General features: G+C 36.1%; 2 protein-coding genes across 6 annotated transcripts in view; one reads left to right on the forward strand and one right to left on the reverse strand.

The window, feature by feature from the left end:
- LOC132098909 (MICOS complex subunit MIC19-like) overlaps positions 1 to 1,058 on the reverse strand; it is a 63,135-nt gene extending 62,077 nt beyond the window's left edge. For 2 of the 5 annotated variants that reach the window (XM_059505186.1, XM_059505185.1), the window contains exon 1: positions 827 to 1,055. In XM_059505186.1, coding sequence (XP_059361169.1) covers positions 827 to 907 — 81 coding nt within the window. In that variant the 5' untranslated portion in view covers positions 908 to 1,055. Of the gene's footprint in view, positions 1 to 826 lie in introns of all 5 variants that reach the window. The other 3 variants (XM_059505184.1, XM_059505183.1, XM_059505187.1) reach the window with 3 other exon arrangements.
- Positions 1,059 to 6,358: 5,300 nt separating this feature from the next.
- The window catches only part of LOC132098907 (exocyst complex component 4-like), a 119,666-nt gene continuing 103,369 nt past the window's right edge, over positions 6,359 to 22,655 (forward strand). The window contains exons 1-7 of the mRNA XM_059505181.1: positions 6,359 to 6,487; positions 8,404 to 8,593; positions 10,391 to 10,585; positions 14,772 to 14,956; positions 16,409 to 16,506; positions 19,065 to 19,302; positions 21,648 to 21,822. Coding sequence (XP_059361164.1) covers positions 6,408 to 6,487; positions 8,404 to 8,593; positions 10,391 to 10,585; positions 14,772 to 14,956; positions 16,409 to 16,506; positions 19,065 to 19,302; positions 21,648 to 21,822 — 1,161 coding nt within the window. The 5' untranslated portion in view covers positions 6,359 to 6,407. The remainder of the gene's footprint in view (positions 6,488 to 8,403; positions 8,594 to 10,390; positions 10,586 to 14,771; positions 14,957 to 16,408; positions 16,507 to 19,064; positions 19,303 to 21,647; positions 21,823 to 22,655) is intronic.

A 22,655-nucleotide genomic window follows, 5' to 3' on the forward strand; every position in this document is an offset into this window, starting at 1 on the left:
AAACACTTATATATATATATATATATATATATATATATATATATATATATATATAATATTATTTATATATTTTTTATTATTATATATTTATATATTATTATTTATACTTATATTTATATATATGTATATAGATATAGGCAGGATTTGTTTTATGTTTTTTTTTAATGCTCACCAAGGCTGCATAGATAGATAGATAGATAGATAGATAGATAGATAGATAGATAGATAGATAGATAGATAGATAGAAGCAGGATTTCAAATAAAAATGTTTTGTTAAAAAAAAAACTCATTCTCACCAAGGCTGCATTTACTGGAAGTAAATAAAAAATGTAACATACAAAGTAATGACTCTACACATGTGTCCCTATTTCATTGTTAGTTTTGAACTCATTTAAGTAACCCTGAAAATCACCTACAGTATACAAAACAAAGTCTAAAAACCAAGTGTGAATAAAATTATTTAAGAATAAGCACTCTCAAACCAAAAGTAAATGAATTAATAGTATTAACCAACATAAACAGCTGTGACAATCATGGGGGCGTGAACACAGGGCTGTCATTGTGATGCTTGAACTGTGACAGGGGTCTCTGCTAAAGTCATTCCGCTTAGTTAGGATTGTATTGCACCTTAACTTGGTTTTCCAGGTCAGCTGAAGTAAGCGACCAGTAAGGGAACAGAATGTTTATCTGTTTAGATAAGTTAAGACTATTAGAGGCGATCCTGCGCATGCATTCAAATCACAGGCAGAGGTGAATCGCAGCCATGCGTCAGGATGCGTGATGTGCTTGACAGCTGGAGGAGAACAGACAGACGTGTGTCACTCACCCTTATGCCCTTCACTATCGTTATATTCTCATTCTCATCCGACTCAAAAGACACGCGACGCGTGCTGTTGTTAGCTCCCATTCCTGGACAAACAAACCCGCTTGTGTTTAACCAGCTACTTCGTGAAAATTTGATCAGTAGTTATGAACTCCAATGAGTTGAGAGCTTTCTCAGCCAGGGCCGCACGCTGCCTTCCAGAAACACACAGCGCTTCCGCCTTAAGCCCCTCCCACTTGGCGCAAGACGAAGAAAGACTATTCTCATTGGTTGAGCTCAAGTGCTTAGTGTCTTTATTCGACAACATAAATAGATGGAAATTATATTACATTCATATTCATATTAAATGGACAATATACGAAATTAATATGTATTTTATCAAATTTGCTGCTGTTTTTCACTTACTTACAACAGGTATGTGCTTTTTAAAATTTAATATTCTACCATTTAATATTTTTGTAAGATTGTGTGTGTGTGTGTGTGTGTGTGTGTGTGTGTGTGTGTGTACACGCATGCATTACTAGATACACATTTTGTATACATATTGTTTAAAATAAATAACTTGTACATTCATATAAAGAAAAAAAAACAATATATAAAAGCAAATAAAACGATAAAAAAATTTAAAACGTGTGTTTAATATATATATATATATATATATATATATATATATATATATATATATATATATATATATATATATATATATATATATACTTTTTTTTAACAGCTTTGAGGTATGAAATCATTTTTTTTTTTATTGGGTTTTGTAACCATTCTTTATCTCCCAAAAGTGCTTAACAGGCAACTGTAGAAAATATGTCCCTGTAGTTCTCATTTCAGATCGGAGCTGTAGACATTTAGAGATATGGGTCTTCTGTCCTTTAGTGGGTGGTTGTCTTTGTCTACATGCCCTCAAGTGTCATCATGACAACCTTTCATCCTGCTCAGGTGATGAGAAATAACCTCAGTCCTGTGTCATCAGCAAAGCACTGCAGATTGCTCAGAAATGATGGGCCTCAGAGGAAGCTGATAAGAACTTCTGGATCTGACTATAGGTTCACAGGAGTTAAAAGAAAAATAACCTCAGTCTCTGTTATTGTTTCCTTTTTTGAAGGGGCACCAAATTGGCCTCTATGTTATCTCTGCTGTTCACGGACACATCCGTCAAAGAGGAGACTTCCAGATCAACCCTTTCCCACACGATCAATGCCTTTTCCTCTGTGGTTTGTTACAGCAGAGATTGTCAGGAGATAGAGGGGAGCAGGTCTTAAGCAATATATCCAACAAACAGAAAGCAATTAACAATACACCCTTTGCTCTGTTCTTCTCCAATAGCTACTGTATCTCTGATTTGTAAAAGAATCTTTCATATTCTTTTGAGGTGGATCTTTTGATTGAACCAGATTACAAAAACGATCTGAATGATTTGTCCAAGATTAAATGTACAGTAACTTACTTTTATAACAGTAGTTTTAGTACTTTTAAAATAGGAAAAACAAATCTGTAAATTATGTAAAGGAATCTTAGAGGTGGCTGATATATAGATTTTTTATTTGATTTTATGTAATGAGTTGAATCATGACTGCATAAACTTAAATGGACAAATGGGACTGTGTATTATTGAAACAGAAATAATAAACAGCAAAATAAAATGAAAAACAGCTAAATGTTTAATATTTTATTACAACAAAGAAGACAACATGTAAAAAAAAAAAACAATTAAAATAATATTTTAAGAGGATCGAGGATCGAGGATTGAGGATACTCAATTTTGTGAGTAATATGAATAAAATATGTTTAAATAAATATTTACAAATTACTTTTAACAAAACCAAAGTCAATCCAAAACTCAAAATAAATGTGTAATTATTAGTTCTTCAATTTGCTGACAAAATGAGAACTTGGGTGTAAAACCAACCTTGCAAGTTTATAGTTTATTAGGTGGAAATTATAAGCTATCCTGTTATTGAAATGTGTGATGACATAAATATCACTGAATCTTTTTAACTGGTTCTTTGAAAATGAGTGTGTATGCGGCCTCCCATCACTACAGACCCTCACAGCATACTGTTCATAACATGCCCATATTTTCTTGTTAAGAGACTATTGTAGGCATTTTCTACGGTGGCCTAGTGGTGCACAACACAACGACATTAAAAAAGCAAAAATAAGCTCACAACACAACGACATTAAGCCACAACACAAATACATTAAGCTACAACTAAATTCTCACAACACAAATACATTAAGCCACAACACAACTAAATTCTCACAACACAAATACATTAAGCCACAACACAACGAAATTCTCACAACACAACGACATTAAGCCACAACACAAATACATTAAGCCACAACACAAATACATTAAGCCACAACACAACGAAATTCTCACAACACAAATACATTAAGCCACAACACAAATACATTAAGCCACAACACAACGAAATTCTCACAACACAACGAAATTAAGCCACAACACAAATACGTTAAGCCACAACACAACGGAAGTGCTCCCGACCACTAGGGGGCAGTGTTGAAAGTTAAACACCGATATTTCATCTAGACGTATGTGTAACTTAATATGTGTAATCGATTTTTAAATGAAAAACGTGTTTTTTTTAATGTTTTGATATCCTGATAATCTTAATGTATCGATTCATGAATCGAGCAAAAAATAAATTGATAATAATTGGACCGTTTAGCTCTGCTCTTGTACACAATGTTTTTCCTCAAGGGGGCTTATGTAAATCCAGTGCTGTGCGGGAAAACCATTGCTCTTTCCGTAGAGCTTTCAAATTGACAAGAGGAGAAGATTTTTCATCTTACAAGAACTTCCCCTGATGACTGTAAATGAATTTCATCGCGCGGAGAAGGGCATTAAACGTTACATCAACAACTTTAGGTTGAGTATTGTTCTATCGTCTTCTAGCAAATCTAGCTAATAAGGCTGGATAACGCTGCTGCACTGACTTGATCAGCTCAAAAATAGCAGGGCTAAGTTAGAGTTTAGCTTTAAACTCCGTCCACCTCATCTTTTTATAACTCGTAAGAGATAGTAGAAATAACAGCAGGACTCCCGGTAATCCACGTTGATTTTCATCGGTGGTTCTGATAGGTGTTTGCTGTGATATAAACTTCTTCACTTGATATAAAGTATTTTAAATACTGTTGCCATTTTTAGATTGCCATGTATCGTAATAAATCTTAAAGGACCGTTCACACCATACTATAAAGAAAACGATAAAGATATTTAGTTTTAAAAATCGTTCTCACTATTTAAAAAAAGAGTCCACACCACAGCTATAATGATAAAGAAGAGAAACAATATCATTGGAATTAAGAACTATTTTTTTCCAGCTGATGAACGATTAAAAACATTGACAGCCAATCAGAATCCTGCTATAACGAGCTCGAGAATGTAAAGCAGCTGACAAGCGTGTGCGCAAGAGAGGAAACTCGTTGAGTGGTTAAGCTAGGAGTAACGTGTCTAATATTGCTATTGATCATCTTTTCATATCTTGCTTTTATTCATAATGTAAAACATGCCTATTTGATTAGCCCTAACAGAAAAAAGACAAAAACACAATCATAATGATTATGGCTCTATTCATTATGCATGCAACTTGTAATGATGGTGGAATTTTTTTTTTTCTTAATGGTCAATTTACACTATACCTTTGTTTTTCATCTCAGGAGAATGTTTACAGTGATGTCACCAGTGATCTGCCTGACCTAGCAGTCCTCCAAGTGGCAGAAGTGTTATAAAAATATAGTAACACACCATTACACTGTCATAGTTATTAGTATTTGTATTTTACATAACTATTAAAACTGTATCAAAGTTTAAAAAATTTAATTGTGGATATTTACATGTTAACACTACACTGGTGAGCAAGAAAACATATTAAAATTACATATATTTGCACTTACATAATATTTAATTTACATTTTATATTGTAGTCTGTACAAATAAAACCAAATGAATCCATCCCAAGTTTTTTGTGTAAGGCCAGATCTCTCTGTGGAAGATCGACTGAAAGGTGGACCATGAAGAGGGGGAACTCATCGAAGGGCTGCAGAGACTGACACTGTCAAAATAAATGTTAAATAATTATGATACATGCATGTAATGTGTGCATCAAAAAGTGAAAATAAATATAACTTTTTTTTCTCTGTCACAAACAATACAATATCAATATTTACCATTGCATTGCTTGTTATTCCAACTTCTCTCCTCGCTGTAGCTGTCCTTGCTCTGGTCTCACGAACCATGTGGAATGCAGGTTCAATAACTCTCCAAAAGGCCATTAAATGGATCTACTTCTCAAATCTAGATTGGATGAGACATGTTTTCAGAAAATACACACCAAACAATGTAAAAAGTTTGTTTGCCTACACTGAACCTGAAGGATACTTAAAAATGTATAATGTATTGACATACAAGTGGAAAAAAGGTAGGTCTGTAAAAAGATTTTAGCTGGGGTTTTAGCTTATTCTCCCTCGTGTCATTCTAAACTGTTCTGAATTTATTCTGTGGGGTCTATCTAGATAGCTGACTGACGGTAACATTATTTACAACATTTCTGTATGCCAATGAACAAAGCAAGCCATATGGGTTTACAGCGGCATAATGTTGAGTATATGATGACAGCTTTATTTTTTTATTTTTGGGTTAATCATCTATTAACAGGTATTGCCTTGATCCACGGAAGAGGTTTTTAAACAAACGGGCAACCACAGCGACAAAAAATAAATAATGGCAATTAAAAAATTCACAATAGGCCTACATTGTGCTCGTTAATATAGTAATAAAGGTTTAGATCTTACCTAGTGTAGATTCGCATGCTGTTGTCATTCTTGAAGAGGCGCCTGCAGACTGAAGTATCAGAAGTGATGTTGAAATCCTTACATCTAACATTACTAATTTGAATCCACTTATTTCGAGTTTCTACATCCAGTGGAGAAGTGTGAAAAACCTTTGAGGAGCGTCACAAAACGTGTCACAGCAATAGCTGTGTAAACCACCCTCACAGATGTCTATGGAACTCTTCATTAAATAATTATATTGCTGTGGTATACTTAATTTGTCGTATTATAGCAAAATGTATAAATATTATGTAATATTCATCGTTTATGGATAAAAGTTTGCAGCTGGTAATGCACTCTTTTATTCGCCCTGAAATTTCACAGGAAATATGTAGTCTATTGCCCGTTTCTGCAGACCAACTGCCCCCTAGTGGTCGGGAGCATTTCCGTTGTGTTGTGGCTTAATGTATTTGTGTTGTGGGAATTTCGTTGTGTTGTGAGAATTTCGTTGTGTTATGAAAATTTCGTTGTGTTGTGGGTTAATGTCTTTGTGTTGTGGCTTAATGTATTTGTGTTGTGGCTTAATGTCGTTGTGTTGTGAGCTTATGTTTGCTTTTTTAATGTCGTTGTGTTGTGCATTACTGGGCCACCGTAATTTTCAGCAAAAAGACTACATTTCCCTATGACATCTCTACAATCATCTGATTTTTCTAATGACGGCTTCCTATTGGCTGAAGACCATCACGAGGTGTTTGGGTGTAGTAGCGGAAAAATGGCAGCTGACACAGGCAGATACAGGAGCGCTGTCTCCAAAAGCAAAGACCCCTCCGGTTTACTTATATCTGTAATAAGGTGAGCATAATATTTGTACAATGTCTGTGCCGGCCAGCTTGACTTTGCCTGCTTTAATTCTTTACACTTGGATTTTCCACGGAAGAAGTTCAGAATGGATAACCGATTAGCATGTTTGCTAACGATACATCCTGCCATTCTTTTATCATTTATTACTCTTATGGATTGTACTACAAGTAAATCTTAAGAAACTTTCCTTTGCATCATCTTAGGTTTATAGTTTGCTGTGAGGTCTTCTGAATGACACAGGGCATTTAGGCATAACGTTACTTTAAAAACGTTATTAAATGGACCGTGCTTATGTTTTGACAGCACTGAGTTTCAAAGGCCAGGCAGGCAGAGGAAAAAGCTGTCATTAAGACAGGAAGTTGTGTAAATATAGAACGACATTGCCAGGATATGACAGATCTGAAGAGAACTATTTAAGGCCCTCATGGTGTAAAACATCTCAAAATGATAGACGGCAGTCAGAACCAAATAGTGTGTTTATATTAGTACAGTACATATTCATAGATTTTTGGTATTGCCTGGTTCAGTTTTAAAGGACGTTTTTGCCTACATATCGCATGCATAGCATCAAACCTTGACTTTACATAAATTTAACTCTTTTTTTTTTTCTTCTTCTTGCATTGAGCACAGCCGAGCTGATAAGATGTCAGAAATCCATCATTCTGCTTCACGACTCTTTTATCTCCTTTTTACCCTTCAGCCATTTCCATTATGATGTCCTATGGGCAATCAAGTGAGGTCAAAAAAGAGCGAGTCTATGGGCCAAAGCTATATCTACATGATCTGTGCTTCACTGCAAGCTACTGAATTCTGGCTCTCAGTCGTTCTTTCTATATCTTTCTGAGCTCCAGAGACTGGAAAGAATGTAATGAGTTCTTTTGGGAGATTGTGCTTCCTTCCTTTACTCTGATTTTAAAGCCACATCACTGTGGAAATGAGTCAGGACAGACTTTGAGAGCTGAGCTGTGATGTCTGGCAGTCTGCGATCTGGGACATTGTTGGATTGGCACTGGCACCAGCGGGTCTCCTCAAGTGGGTGTCTGATGATGGATTGTTGTGAAATTGTGTTGTGATGGACAAAAATCCAACTACATCTATCTGAAAGTTTGCAACATAATGATGACAGGATGAGTTTAGATTGAGTGCAGCCTTGGCTCTGCAAGATTTAAGTGTAGCGCAGTCAATCACGGTTTTCCAGTGTCAGAAATAGCAAGAAAGCCAAAGCCAAGTTGCTAGAGAGATGTCATGGGCATTCAAACATGTTCCTACTTCCAAAAGTAGTGTCTTTTATCATTGACTTGCATGATTATAGTAGGTATAACTATGTTTGCTTGGTTATAGAATTTTAATGTATTGTTCAATAAAAAGTAAAAATATAAAAATAAAACATTGTCCTTACTCATTTGGGGTAAACCAAAAAAAATCATATGATTAAAAAAAAAAAAATATATATATATTTTATATATATATATATATATATATATATATTGTTAATGTAGTATAATTGTTTTTATTGATTGATTCATACATACATTCATTATACATTAATTCCCAAAATGAATAGAGGATATATATATATATATATATATATATATATATATATATATATATATATATATATATATATATATATATATATATATATATATATATATATATATATATATATATATATATATTTTTTTTTTTTTTTTTTATTTAAACTAACTGAATAAATAAATGAATACTATTAATTGATTCACATTTTTTTTATTTAGCCAGGCCCAATGAACCAGGCAAAAATGTAATAATATAATATTATACTGAATATGAAATTATTATAATTAGTAGTAGTAGTAGTATGTTTTTGTTAGATGTAAGGGTTTAGTACAGTTTGATGTAGCATATGTTTGTTATCTTTTTGTCAGGACATTGTCCAGCAGTGAAGATGTGCAGGACCGAGAGACAGAGAAGGGCCGTCTGGAAGAGGCCTATGAGAAGTGTGATCATGATGTGGATGAGTTGATCGTTCAGCATTACACAGAGCTCACCACAGCCATCCGAACCTACCAGAGCATCACAGAGAGGATCACCAGCTCTCGCAACAAGATCAAACAGGTGTGCAACACATTCATCTGCACAAGTGTAAATATGGGCAGCTTTCTGATATGTCTGTGTGGTAGGGTTATTTTATTATATTATTCAGGTTTGCTGGGCTTCGTAGTGCATATAAAAGTGTATTAAGATTGCACAAAAAAGAGAAATTGTTTAATAGTTCTAAAATATTTTCCTCACAGCATTTAAAAAAAATCATATGGGCCTATATGATTCACGGATTCACATATGAAAATATAAAAAAAGGTTTTAAGCGCACACAGTAAGAGACATGAGCAGAGCAGACAATTAAATCTTTAATCTTAAAAAAAGAAAAAAATCATAACGTGCATATTAGGTTCCCTTTATACTAAAGTTATTTTTTCTTTGTAAAATTTCATAATATATTACAATAAGAGCATTAAATAGCATCATATAACTTTTACTTGTTGTGCTGCTCAATATTGTTGTGGCTTCTGTGGTGCATTTTGTTGCTTTAATGAAGAGTTTAAAAGACAATTTAATTGAAATAGAAATCCTTGGTAACATTATAAATGTCTTTACTGATGCTTTTTAATTAAATGTATCCTTGCTGAAATAAAGTATTGATTCCTTTTACAAATATGCATTTGTTTCTTCTTCACTGACCCCCGGTTACATTATTAAAAACCCTGATTTAAGGCAGATGCACAATTACTTAGAAATGAATTTTAATAAAATACTCATGTAGCTGCCAATTGCATAGAAATACATCTTCATGCTCTCAGTCTGTTTGTTTATAGCTGATTAAAATAACTTCCTAATCACACAGGAATTAAATTTTTCTTTCCTGGTTAGCAGCTGGTGGAGATGAAATGCAACTGCTGCTTTACTTTGTAGCCCACATAGTTCTGTGATAACCTACCAATGCGTAAACACACACAGGCTGCATGCAGCCTGATATAATCCTGGCTGTAATACCCATGGAGTGATTTATGACTGATAATTAGAGGAAAACAACATGCGGTAGCAGTTTGACGCAAAAAGGGAAAATAAAAACAAATCACCAGCTATTTTTTTGTGTTTTTTTGTGTGTAAGTGTCGCTCTCAGCCATGCGGTCTGATGGGTCGTCCCTCAGGCTTCTGTAATGATGGAGGTGTCAGACTTCCCACACATACACACACACTCAAACCTGCCTCAGAGAACATAGAGAATAGGATTTCATGCTGCTGAAGTATTTGATGAGAGGTGGCTGGGGACCCCAAATCACCATTTTTACTCATTATTATTTAAAGACACAGGTGACCGAGTTTGTTTATTGCACTCTTGAAAGATGTTTGCGTCAAGGACTCAAAAAAACGTTTCCCTGTGTGTGTCAGCATGCGCGTGTGTGAGCGTAAGTGAGAAAATGCAAGACATAAACCCAACGCAGCCAATGAAACACAACAGTGTTCATTAATTTTGCAGTTTGTTTAGTTTATCCAGCTTTTGGATTTGTTTAGATTTGTGCGTGTTTTGTAAGCACTAATTACTACACACACACACACACTCACTCACTCACTCACTCAAAACGGTTTTAAAACAGGGTGTGATACAACATAAAAGAATCATTAGGAATCACTAGTAATTGTCTTTGATGTCTGAAATAATATCCTTGTAAATTAGCCACTAAGATCAGGTTTTAATTTATGAAAAAGTGTTTATCATCTTCTCCCCTGCTGCTGACACACTTGAAAGAACCGAGCAGAGCTGTGAAAGGAAAACTGTGAAGCTGATGCTTGTTTAATCAAGTGTGAACTTTCACCTTCTCCTGACATGTGTGTGGGCTGCTGTCTGCTTAGGTCAAGGAAAACCTGTTGTCCTGTAAGATGCTCCTCCACTGTAAGCGAGATGAGCTGAGGAAGCTGTGGATCGAGGGTGTCGAGCACAAGCATGTCCTCAGCTTGCTGGACGAGATTGAGAACATCAAACAAGTCCCTCAGAAGCTGGAGGCATCCATGGCCAGCAAGCACTACCTGCACGCCACAGATATGCTGGTGAGTGTGTGTGTTTTCGAATGTGTTGATAGGGGACATTTTATTCATTCCATAGTTAGTACATACTACCTGTTTTTTTTGTTTTTCAGCTTGCCCTCTCGTACATTAAAATATTAAAATAAATATAGCTCTTTAATTTGAGCTTTGGACACTGATTGAATTCTTTCAACCAATTGCATTGCGTGTTTCTTAGGATGCTTTGTTTAAAAAATAAATAGATTTTATTTTAAGCAATGAAATAAATACACAGGCAAAACTTTTAAAATACTATATTACTTTTTTTATAACATATTTTTACAAATATATTTAAATATTTTGTTTTGCGTTTAACATAAAGCAAAAATGGCAAATATTACAAGATATTTTAAAGAATTGTCAAGCATAATCCTTTAGACGTATAGATCTTTTAGATTATGAAAATGTATGTTTAGTTGTAATTTGACAGGTATTGTAAATATTTACACTACTGTTTAAAAGTTTAGGTTCGGAAAGATTTATTTATATATAAAATATAAAATAACACTTTTATTTAGCTAGTGATGCATTAAGTCATGGTAATGGCTTTTACATTGTAACAAAAAATATTCTTTTAAATAAAGAAAAACACATAAGCATCAATAAGGCGCAATACAAATATCTAATTGTTACGAAAATAACCAAGCAAAATAAATGCCCACATACCTATGAACAAATAAATATTTTTTAAATCTATATTTCAAAATCATCTGTTTTCAACAAAAATTTTAATTGATTCTTGAGCAGCAAATCAGCATATTCAAATTATTTCTGCAGGATCATGTGACAACTAAGACTATTGGCTATTGGCTATTGATAAGACAATGTGTAATGACTGCTGAAAATTCAGCTTTGTCTGTAATAAACTAACTGGAATAAATCCAATTTCTAAATATAATAAAATAGAAAGTTTACATTGAAATTATTTTTAAAGAGTATTTCCAAATATAATCTTTTATTTATTTTTAATTAATTTATTTTTTTAAGAAAAAAAAAAACCTTACTGACCCCAAACTATTGAATGGTAGTGTACAGGCCAGTAGTGTGGAGAGTGATATGAAGTTATTTATCTGTGTCACCTGCATGGTGTGTGTCAGGATCATGTGTGCTAACTTAAAAATTGACTTATTCAGTTATGCTACTCTGGTCAGGTGATTATTTCACACTGCATCAATTAAAGCTCATGGGTCTGAAAACATCATCACAAATAAGAAAGAACTGAACCTCGGAGTGTTATTGTTTTTTTAGTATCTTTTAAATCAGGTATTTGATCACATTATTTCTTTGGGTACACCCACCACTCAACAGGGGAAATCAGCTGTGGTCAGAGATGACAATCTTCCTTCCTCCTGCTCTCTCAGGTCCATCAAGTGGTGTTCTGCTCCTTCTGAAAGCTTCTCCTCCTCCTGTGTGTGTGTGTGTGTGTGTGTGTGTGTGTGTGACTGTGTTCAATCTGACGAGGAATATTGGGACTGGCAACAGAGATTATGCTGTACACGGCGTTTCAGTTAACAACTCTCGTCTGAAAACACTTTCCCTCACTTTTGTCTGTTACTTACATGCACACGTACATATTTGTAACTCTCGTACCTGTCAGTCTGGTTAACCTCCCCAGTGTGTGCTTTTCAGATGAGCTGTCATTCAGTAACTCACATCTGTTCAATTGGAACTTTTCTCTCTTTATTTGCTTAAACCCTTCGCTTTCCTTTCCTTTCCTTTCCTTTCCTTTCCTTTCCTTTCCTTTCCTTTCCTTTCCTTTCCGTTCGTTCCGTCCCGTCCTTCTTCCTCTTTTTTTTCCTTTTCCTCTGTTTTTCTTTCGTTTATGCTTTTCTTTCTTCTCCTCTTTCTTTCCTGTGCTTTCCTGCACTTTCTGTTTCCTCTCCATTTTTCCTTTCCTTATTCTTTTGCTGTCCGTAACCATTCGTCTCCACATTCCTCTCATTTATTTTCCTTCCCTCCTCTTCTTCCTCTCCCTTTTTCTTTCCTTTTATTTTGTTCTCTTTTTTCTTCCTTTTACCCTTCTTCTTCTTTTCCTTTTATGTCCTTTGCTGCCCTTTACTTTTCCTTCCTCTCTATTTTCCTTTTACATTTTTCTTCATCCTCTTCTTCTTTCCTGCGTTTAACCTCTCCATATTTCTTTCATCTCTTTTCCTCTTTCTATTTCCCTTATGCCCTTAACTGTTCCTCTTGCTCCATGTTACTTGAATTTTCCTCTTCTTTTCCCTTCTTCTTTCTCTTCCTTTCATGTCCCTAACAGTTCTCTCCTTCTTCCCTTTTGTTTCCTTGTCTTCTTCCTGTCTTTAACTATACTTCTTTTTCTTATCCTCCTTTACTGTCAATTCCTATTTTATCTCTTTGCATCTTCTTCTCCTTCTACTTTCAAATCTATAAAAATAAGTATCTCAGTTGCAAATTGAAGTGTCTTCTCAACTAATCCAGGGTTTGCAGGAAGACATGCAAACATGCTCACTTACACATGCTCAGCTGATCCTACAGGTATATGCTGTGCTCATGCAACCTTCATTTGCTTGAACAACTCCTTGACTTGTGTGACCCCTCCTCTGTCTGTCAAAAGCGATGCAGTGATGGCCCTCCAGAGCACTATCACCAGGCCATTAGCTTCCCTCTGATAAAGCACTTTCATTCAGAGTCATTTAGATTTATTCACTAAATATAAACAAGCAGTAGCCACTGTAGGGTAGTTCAGTGCTGAGGGAGAGGAGACGTAAAGACTAGAAATACAAGTTAATGCAATAAAAAAAGAGCAAGAGAGAGAGTGTGGGAGATTAAAAGAAGGACAGAAGGAAGAAGGGAAAGGCTGCATAAAAGATCAAGGCTCTGGGATATGTGAGCTAGGTCAGGTGAATGAAATGAAGAAATTGAACTTATCAACCACACAACCGCTTCAGATTCGGTTCGCAAATGCAGCAGCATGGCAAGTAGCTGCTGATATGGTGCAGATCCAGGACGGCATTAAAGCTAAGCCTGAGGGGACTACCTGGACTCATTCTCCATGTTAAGTTGCATTTGTTCTTCATTTTTCTGCTTCAAAATCCCCTTGCACGTGTGTATGAGAGAGAGAGGAGGAGATGAAAAACAGATGAACAAAACAGAGCAAAAAAACAAGATACTTTTTTAAATTACTTTCTGTATCCACAGCTTACAACATTTTCTTTTTGGAAAATATGTGTGTGTATTCATGTTTATATGTATTTATTTATCATGAATTAATTATTTATTAGGTATTTATTTATTTAATGATTGATTTTATTAGGTATTTTATTTATTAGAGATTTAATTTCCTGTTATTTTATCTATTTAATTATTTGGAATTTATTTGATTTATTATGGATTTTTTTTAAATCTATTTATTAGGCATAAAACGGTTTTAGGTATTTTAGTAATTCTTTACTAAATTTACATTTTTCATTTCATATTATTTAGAGATTTTTGAATAAAAAAAAATAGTAAATCTAGTAAATCTCTGTGGGCCAAAGAAAGAGAAAGCTTGTATGTTAATTTAGTTTTCTGGGTTTTTGCATCATTTTCTCACTTTGTGTTCACTGATAAGCTCCGTCTCATGCCTTATTCACCCAGCAGCTGCATACTTCATTATGCTCTCTGCAGGGGAGCCACACGCATTCAGCAGAGTAACAGTAACACACTGCATTCTCCCTCTATTAATATCTTGATTGGACGAGAGTTGTTATTGTGCTTTATCGATGTGGTTTTTGATGGGTGGGTTGAATCTGTGCTATTATGTGATCCTGGAGCGCAGCTAATCTAGGAGGTTTTACAATAATGGACACTTCTGAAATACCTGGAACACTTCAGGTATTCAGCTACTAGCAATGGACAAGCTACATTGGGATTTGAGTGTTGAATAAACATTCAAAACAGTAGATACTAAGGACTCAATGTAAATGAACAGCCATACACAACCAACACACAGAGGCCTTAATAAATATTCAGATATTTCACCAAATTTTGAAATGTATGAGGTTACAGCATAAGAAAGCAAAATATCAAACCAAGTTCTACTGATTTAAAACAAAAAGTTAATAAAAAGCACTGTTTTCAAGCGAAACATTTCATAAAAAGAAGTTTGTTTGGTTAAATTTTTACATGTAGATATACAGTGGAAACGCCAGCTGTGGTGTTGTGTTTGCAGGTTTCGGCGGTGGATTCTCTTGAAGGACCCCTGCTACAGGTGGAGGGTCTCGGCGACTTGCGACTGGAGCTCCACAGTAAGAAGCTCAACATCCACCTAGTGCTAATTGACGAGCTTCATCGCCACCTCTACATCAAATCAACCAGCCGTGTGGGTCATCGAGGGAAAGACAAAGACAAGGGCCGGTGAGCTACTGTGGCATGCTTTTGATAAAAATAGTATTTGATTGAGAAGTGCATGCAGCTGGGTGAAACCTCGATCCTTATTGCTTGTCTTCAAATCCATTCAAATCAAAGAAATGTAGGCTTAGTATTTAGACCCAAAGTATGTCAGTTATAATAAAAAACGTGAATGATATAAAAAAATCTTTCTAAAAACGTTAGATTCAGGTTGTGGCGGTAAACTGAAAACAATTACCTTCAGAGCGGGAAAAGTAATTTTCTCTGCTTTAGATTAATTTACCTTTGCAGGTTAATAGTGGCAGGGCACACACCTCATCTAATTACAGTGTATGTACTTTTTTAAAAGAGAGACGTGCTTTCTCAAACCAAACATCCTTTGCTGTCTGATCATTAATAAGGGCGAGGAATATGCCAGACAGAATAACTGATCAGACTAATTAGGAATCCAGACCTGAATATGGGCCAGAGCTGACTTGAACCCCAGCTAGTTTGACATTCTGAATAAACTTTAATTAGTCAAAGGGTTGACACGTAGAAAATGTGTGACGCGTCTTCACTAAAGTCTTTTTCTGGATCTCAACACAGATCTACTTCACCTAATTAATGACGGGACGATTACGCTATCTTGAAGGGAAATCACAATGTTAATTCTTTATTGAAGGCTTTGTTCACCAGGGTCTTAAATCATTAGCTTGTTGGTAAACAAAGCCTCTCTGGCCCTGTTGCATTCTTCTCATCAGAGTCATATCATTTTCTGATTTACGACTGTTCTCTTCCTGTCCCTACGTACAGGGCCTGGCCACCGTGGCTCTGATGCTGGCGTTCAGCGCAGACAGAGATAAGTCTTTCTCACCCTCGTGGATGAGCACGAGAGGAATGATAATAGGTTTTTGCTGTTCTCGATGGCGACATAGCCGCCCACGCGCACTCTCTCGTGACCCCCTCCGTCAGCGTGTTGCGCGAACTGCTGTCGCTACTGCCTCTGCAGTGCTAATTCTCATAGATTAGACAAGGCGCAGCGGTGTATCGCATTAAGCTAATGCAGGTTGGTGACCCTGCAGGGCTGAAGTGTGGAGTAGTTTGTAATAGTGTTTTTGATCTCGGAATTGTGCGTGCGTGTTTGTCGCTCTTCCGCTGCTCTGTTTACGTTCATGTAATTATAGCGCAACACTTTGATGAGGAGAAGTGATTTATCAGTCAAGGTCACGACGCAACTGCAATTTTCTGGCAGGATTTTTATTCATTTCCTTTCTATCTCGTGTGTTTGGCAATCTGCCTTGTTTGATTCTTCGTTTTCCGACCACTTTAATGGCAATGGTTTTGCGGAAGGTTCTCTGTTATTTTCATGAAACTCTTTTTATGAATGTTTAAACAATAGCTGCTGTCACTACAATAATGGTTACTATTGAGAAGACTGTAGTAACAGTAACTTTGTTGTTGTTGTTTTTATTTCAGGTCTGCTTCAAAGGATACATCTGTTTTGGATGTCAGTTTGTCCACTCCACGCAAGCTCACAGAGCCCTCACAGTTCAGCACCCCTGGAACATCCAGCAGTAAGAATCACTACAAATAGAACAACAGAAATGCCTAGACAGTAAAACAACCCAATACCGCCCGCCCCCCCAATTTATACATATATATATATATATATATATATATATATATTATATATATATAATAACAACAACGAGATTAAACGTAAGTTTATTTAAAATAAATGAATTATTTAATAATTTAACTACTACTAAATATTTTTTTATTATTATATATAGAAAAAATATACATTTAAATATAGTATAAATATATATTAGCAAATAAAATACATTTACAGTTCATTGTTGATTGTCAGTTCAGAGCCTATTATCTCTTTTTGGAATTTTAAAATAAATATTAAATATCTCATACATTTAAATATAATTTAAATACTAAATTTTATTTAATTTCATTTAAATATGGAGAACACATACATTTGCAAATGCATTTCCAATTCTATGTTTTTAAATATAATGCACATCATTTTTTTTGTGCATTTTTTTTTTTGCACAATTTTATATATTTACAACTTGAAGACAAGAAAAAAAAAACATCCAAAGACAAGACAAAGTGACCATTAGCTAGCAAAAGAGCGAAATAGAGTGTTACTTTTGCAGAGAGCAAGTGTATTAGAACTTTATTTAGTGGGTCATGATTTGAATGATAGATTCCTCTCTGCTGTACTGAAGAGAACAGCAGGAGTCCTGGCTGTTATGAAGCAAGAGGTGATTTTGTAGGGCCTGCTGCTCCATATTGTCTGCCAGTGTTCAGTGCTAATATTAGGACACGTCTGACCAGTGTCACTCTGTCTATTAATATGGCACTGGGGGCTGCCACAGACAAGAACAAATTTGCATTTATTGCGTTCTGTGCCTTAAGGAAAGCATTTGCATGAACACACACTCCTATTATACGTACACTGAGACGATCATTGTAATATACACACTCAAACTTAATGACATGCCAGTTTTCACTTTTATAATTACACAGTGACTCACACTTTCACTTGCACGCACCTCTAAAAAAGATGTGTGTCCGTACACACACAAGAACACGCACTCTCAGGTTTCTTGATCTCAATACATCATGTATCAGTAAGCATATTAACTGGTGCAGATGAGATACTCTCTCACGTTATTAATCATGCAGCGCTGTCAGCACAGCGGGGGGTGCAGGCCTTGTTATCCGTGCTCTCCTGTGTGGGGCCGACTCCGAGACTGTTATCAGACCCACCAACCCACCCACAGCTGACTGTTTCTCTCACACTGTCTCTGAGAAACACTGTCAATTGTTAGTACAATTATCGACAAGCTCTATCTGTCTGTCTGTCTGCCTATCCATCAATCTGTCTATCTATATGTCTGTCTGTCCTTCTGTCTGTCTGTCTATCTCTCCGCCCATCCTTCTGTCCATCCAACCATCCATTGGTCTCTCTATCCAGCTATCTATTCATCTATATTATCTGTCTGTTCCTCCTTCAATTCATCCATCCATCCATCCATCCATGGATAGATAGGATCCATCCGTCTCTCCGTTTTTCTGTCTGTCTGTCCATCTGTCTGTCTTATAGATTCCGTCCATCCATCCATCAATCCGTCCATCAATCCATCCGTCCATCCGTCAATCCACCTGTCTATTTTTATATTTCTCTCTATATTGCTCTGATTTTGCTAAAGCAGGTAGAAATGTCTCTAATTCTCAGGACTGTAGAGTAATTATTGCGCTAGCTGCCGTTTGCTTCACATAACATGAAATGCTCGCAATTATTGCTGTCGCAGCACTTTATGTGTGATAGGTTGACGCCATCAAACAACATTTTCCCTGCTGCAGAAGACGGTTCCCTTTTGTCTCCTATTTTGTCTAATGGCCTTTTGCGCATCATTTGTCGGAGGTAATTGTAGTAATTATTTAGCAAGCTACAGTTGGGGGAGAGAAAAGAAGAAAAACCTGAGCACATTAACTTGCCATAAACCGTCAAATCGTTTTAAACTGTTATTGGACTGGACAGTAATGTCCAGTATTAGCAGACAGAAAAATAAGCGCTTCACTGTACGATCACTCTGTTGAGCAGGTGGATATGGAGAGGTGCATATTTCAGGTTTATTTAAGGATTGTACCGATGCCATGATGAGAAGGGAAGAAATGATTATTAAATTATGAAAGTGTGGAACATTGTGAAAAATAACTTTAAATCTTTTTAAATTCCAGGCATTGTTAGTTCAAGTGAACCTACTGTAGATGTTCTATATATTACTGTTACATTAATATTACTAATCTTTTTACCTGTAACAGCTCTCTGAGGAAAACGTCATTATAAATAAATGTAATAACATCAAAATCTTAACAGATTGTTAGTACATATTCATATTTATTCATACATTAAAATTGGAATGTATATTAGTGATCTTTTAATAATAACAATTGGCAAACCATATCATAAAGTTATACTACCATCTGTTTGCTGTTAACGATGCACGTATATTTATGTAGCTGTTCCATAATCCGTTCAGTTCATTCATGCTGCTGTTATTATATATTGTTGAAGTGTTCTTGATGGAATGCATGTGTGTTTGTGCAGTGCGTGAGCTGCAGGAGATGAGAGAGGACTTGGACGTGGACCCAGAGGAGAACAGCGCAGAGTTCATGGGGATCCTCATCAAAGCGCTGGCCAAACTCAAGAAGATCCCAGAAACAATCAAAGCCATCATGGAGCGTCTGGAGCCTGAGCTCAAGCAGATCCTCAAGAGATCCACCACTCAGATCGCTGACCACGCTTACCAGAGAGGAGAGAACCTGGCACAGGACAACCAGCCCAGGTAAATGCTAATGGAAAGATGGGGCAGTCTGCAATGGATATCAGTAATCATAGTTATACACCATACTACTGTTTCTTAATAACAGCCCAAATAATGGCTTGCAAGTCTGAAATTCATGTTTTCTTTTGTCAAGACGTGAAAAAACATTTGCGAATCTTATTACGTATTTTCAAATCTAATATTTTATAATACAACTATTATTTTTGTCTCCTTCAGTACTGAAGAGTTGCTCAGTTGCCGATCGCTTTAAGCATCCATAGTTTTTTACTTTGCAATTATTTTAACGTGATATACTTCTAATGCAGCTACAACGAAAGGCGAGTTTGGATTTTATCAGCTGGCTCTTGAAGATTATTAAAACAAATTTATGTACATTAACATGCAGTGACAAATCATGCACAGGGAGAGAATCATTAAAAGTAAATGGGGTCAGTTTTGAATTCATGTTGTCCTTAAATGATGTAGGAAATAAGAACTGTCAAATGACAGTCTTTGGAATCTAGTGAATCAAAAAAAAAAAAAAAAAGGCAATGACAATCACTTCAGATGCAGTTCTCCCTCTTGCAGTGATTTTGTTTTAAGGGAAGCACTTTGGAAGGCGTTTGTACTGAAGTGTGATTGGTTTCTGTTGTTTTCCTTCTTTATTGCGCTCTCCCTCACTTTACCCGATGATGGCTTGCTGGATCAATGCTCTCATCTGTCATATGGCATTCATACCTCCCTCATTTCCAGAAATGGTGTAATCCATAAAAGCGAGCCGCAGCCAGTGTCTGCTTAAACATCGGCTCTGACAGAGAAAAACAAACGCAATGAAAGAGAAGACAGATAATGAAGGCTGTTAAAGAAACGCTCTTTACCCAAGGCAAAAATGAACTCTCAGTCGCTTATTTTTCCGCAGCCATTCTCTGGGATTTAATGTTTGCCTTCCGCTCATTTTATTTGGATGTGAGCTTCTAGTGCTTTAGAAAATATCCACTGACTTTTCATTTTGTGCTTTTAATGAAATAAACGGGGGCTTTTCTTTGAAAGCAGTGACAATTATGAAGGAAATTTTAGTAATATAAGAAAAATGTGCATTATTCGCAAACTCATTCGAGAAATGGTATTATGTATATAAGTGTGTTTCTTCTGAATTTACTAATGTGTCATAGAATTTAATTAACTTTCATACAGTTTAAATTAAATTAACTATCATACAATGTAATTAATTTGTACATGAAAACACTCAAATGACCTAAATGTAAAAATGAGGTCCTATTTTAACCATAGAGCAATTTCAGTGTTTACTTGTGTGTCTGTGCTAACGTGAAAGTTGAGGTAGGGCTCCGTTTTCTATGGAAGCCTCAACAGAAAAATGAAGTCACTCCTTCTTTACAGTTCACAGTGAAACGCATGTCTTACATGTTGTCCTAACCAGACGTGATGTGACAAAGATTTTAGTGACAAGCCATTTTTGTGAAGTGAAACAATCAGTCAGGTCAAACAGAAGATAATTGTTACATTATAGGTAGGTGGTGTAAGAAGTGGACCAATGAGATTTTATCATCCTATATAAATGCATATGTGTGTGTGTATTTCTAATTATGTAAGAGAGCATTCATCCATTCATTCCATCCATTCATCCAGTTTCAGCATCGACCAACAAACCTTGACCTCTTGGTTCAGATTTGTGTTAATGGATAGTGTGGATTGGCTTTCTGCAGTGTTTGTATGAAAAAGTGACGTCCTGTATAATATGTTTACATGCTGAGTCGAGGCTTATGTCCTGTCCTTTGTAAATCAGGTTTAACATGTGTTATCATGCACTTCGTCCCACATGAACATCCATCATCTTCCTGGTGTCCACCTCCCAGCAATCTTAATGCCCTACATCATGCTGTCACCTCTAACCTCTTCATTCCCCCTACCAGTGTTTTCTTCTGCCTCATTTTACTGGGACGAATGAGTAAACCCTTCAAAAGTCAGACAGATGTGTGTCCTCCTAGAGGACCCAGAGAGTTTGACAGAAGCTGTTAATTGTTGTTGGTGAACAGCTGCCGCTGCTCAACTGGGAGATTCTGTCAGCACCCTGCTGCTGTCATGTTCATTAGTAACAGAGAATGGTCCGCTTTTTGGCTCGGTTTTGGTGATGTAGAGGGATTTCTGTCAGCCATACTAACTGGTAGCTTCTAGAATAGGAGTTTTCAGGCCACAAAGGGTTATTTCATTGCGCATTTGAAAACTAGTTAATTTTGATTGTTTTATTCTATTGATTGTCCTATTATATCCATTTTTAAGTGCTCTCTCTCTCTCTCTCTCTCTTTCTCTCTCCCTCCCTCCCTCTCCCTCTCTATCGCTCTCTTCAGGTTGTTGCTGGAACTGCTTGAGCTGTTGTTTGATAAGTTGAATGCAGTGGCCCAGGCTCACAGCGTGGTCCTCAGTCACCTACAGAAGACTATCGTCTCTCCCAGTGGAGCCCAGGAAGGGATCAAACTCTATGAGCAGGCTGATGTCTATGCCAAGATCCAGACCGTCCTACAGGTCAGTCCCTGAAGAGTCATTCAGCAAAGCAGCAAATTGGATATATTTGGAATCTAAATTGATATATTTGGAATCTAAAAATTGCAGTGAAATATATACAATATGTGCAAGTGGATTTTGCTGGAGGCTATTTTGACCACCTACCAATACCCTAGCCACTACATTAGCAATGTATTAGAAAAACTATTGAAAGCATATTCTTTAATGTATAATACATAGCAGCTCCTTTCAGTCTTTCAGACTGTTATTCAAGGTAACTTCTGCGGGTGACTGTATAGTTAATTACTTACAAACAGAATTTTATTAGCTGTTTCTTGTGACACTTCTGTTAAGGCGCTAAAAGTCTGGTATCTCATCCCAAGTGTCATGTTTAATTGGAGTGTGTTAATGGGAAAATGTAGACTTTTTAGTGTGTGTTTTGAGGCAGGTGAGATTGCCAGCTGTTCATGTCACCTTTCAGAATCTCTCAAGAGGCCCAACATTCATTGTCTGTTTGTGTGTTTGAAAAGCACCTGCTGCAGGTTTTTATCTCATGTGATTGTTTTGTCTTGTCTTGTCTTGTTTTGTCTTGTCTTGTGTCTTGTGTCTTGTCTTGTTTTGCTTTGTGCTTTGTTTTGTTTTTAGCAATTGAGCAATTTGTATGTAGACTTACACCAGTCTTGTTTAATTCAAGCGGCAATTTAGATTCATGTTTAACTAGATTCCAAAGATCACATCATATCTTGTTGTTGAGTAGTAACCATAAATGGAGAATAGTTATTTTTCGCATCTATCTAGTGTTATTCTCACAAGCAATTTTAAACCACTGTAGGTACAGATGGTCAAACTAACTG

The sequence above is a fragment of the Carassius carassius genome, chromosome 22, assembly GCF_963082965.1.
Source record: "Carassius carassius chromosome 22, fCarCar2.1, whole genome shotgun sequence".
In the NCBI taxonomy this organism is placed as follows: Eukaryota; Metazoa; Chordata; class Actinopteri; order Cypriniformes; family Cyprinidae; genus Carassius; species Carassius carassius.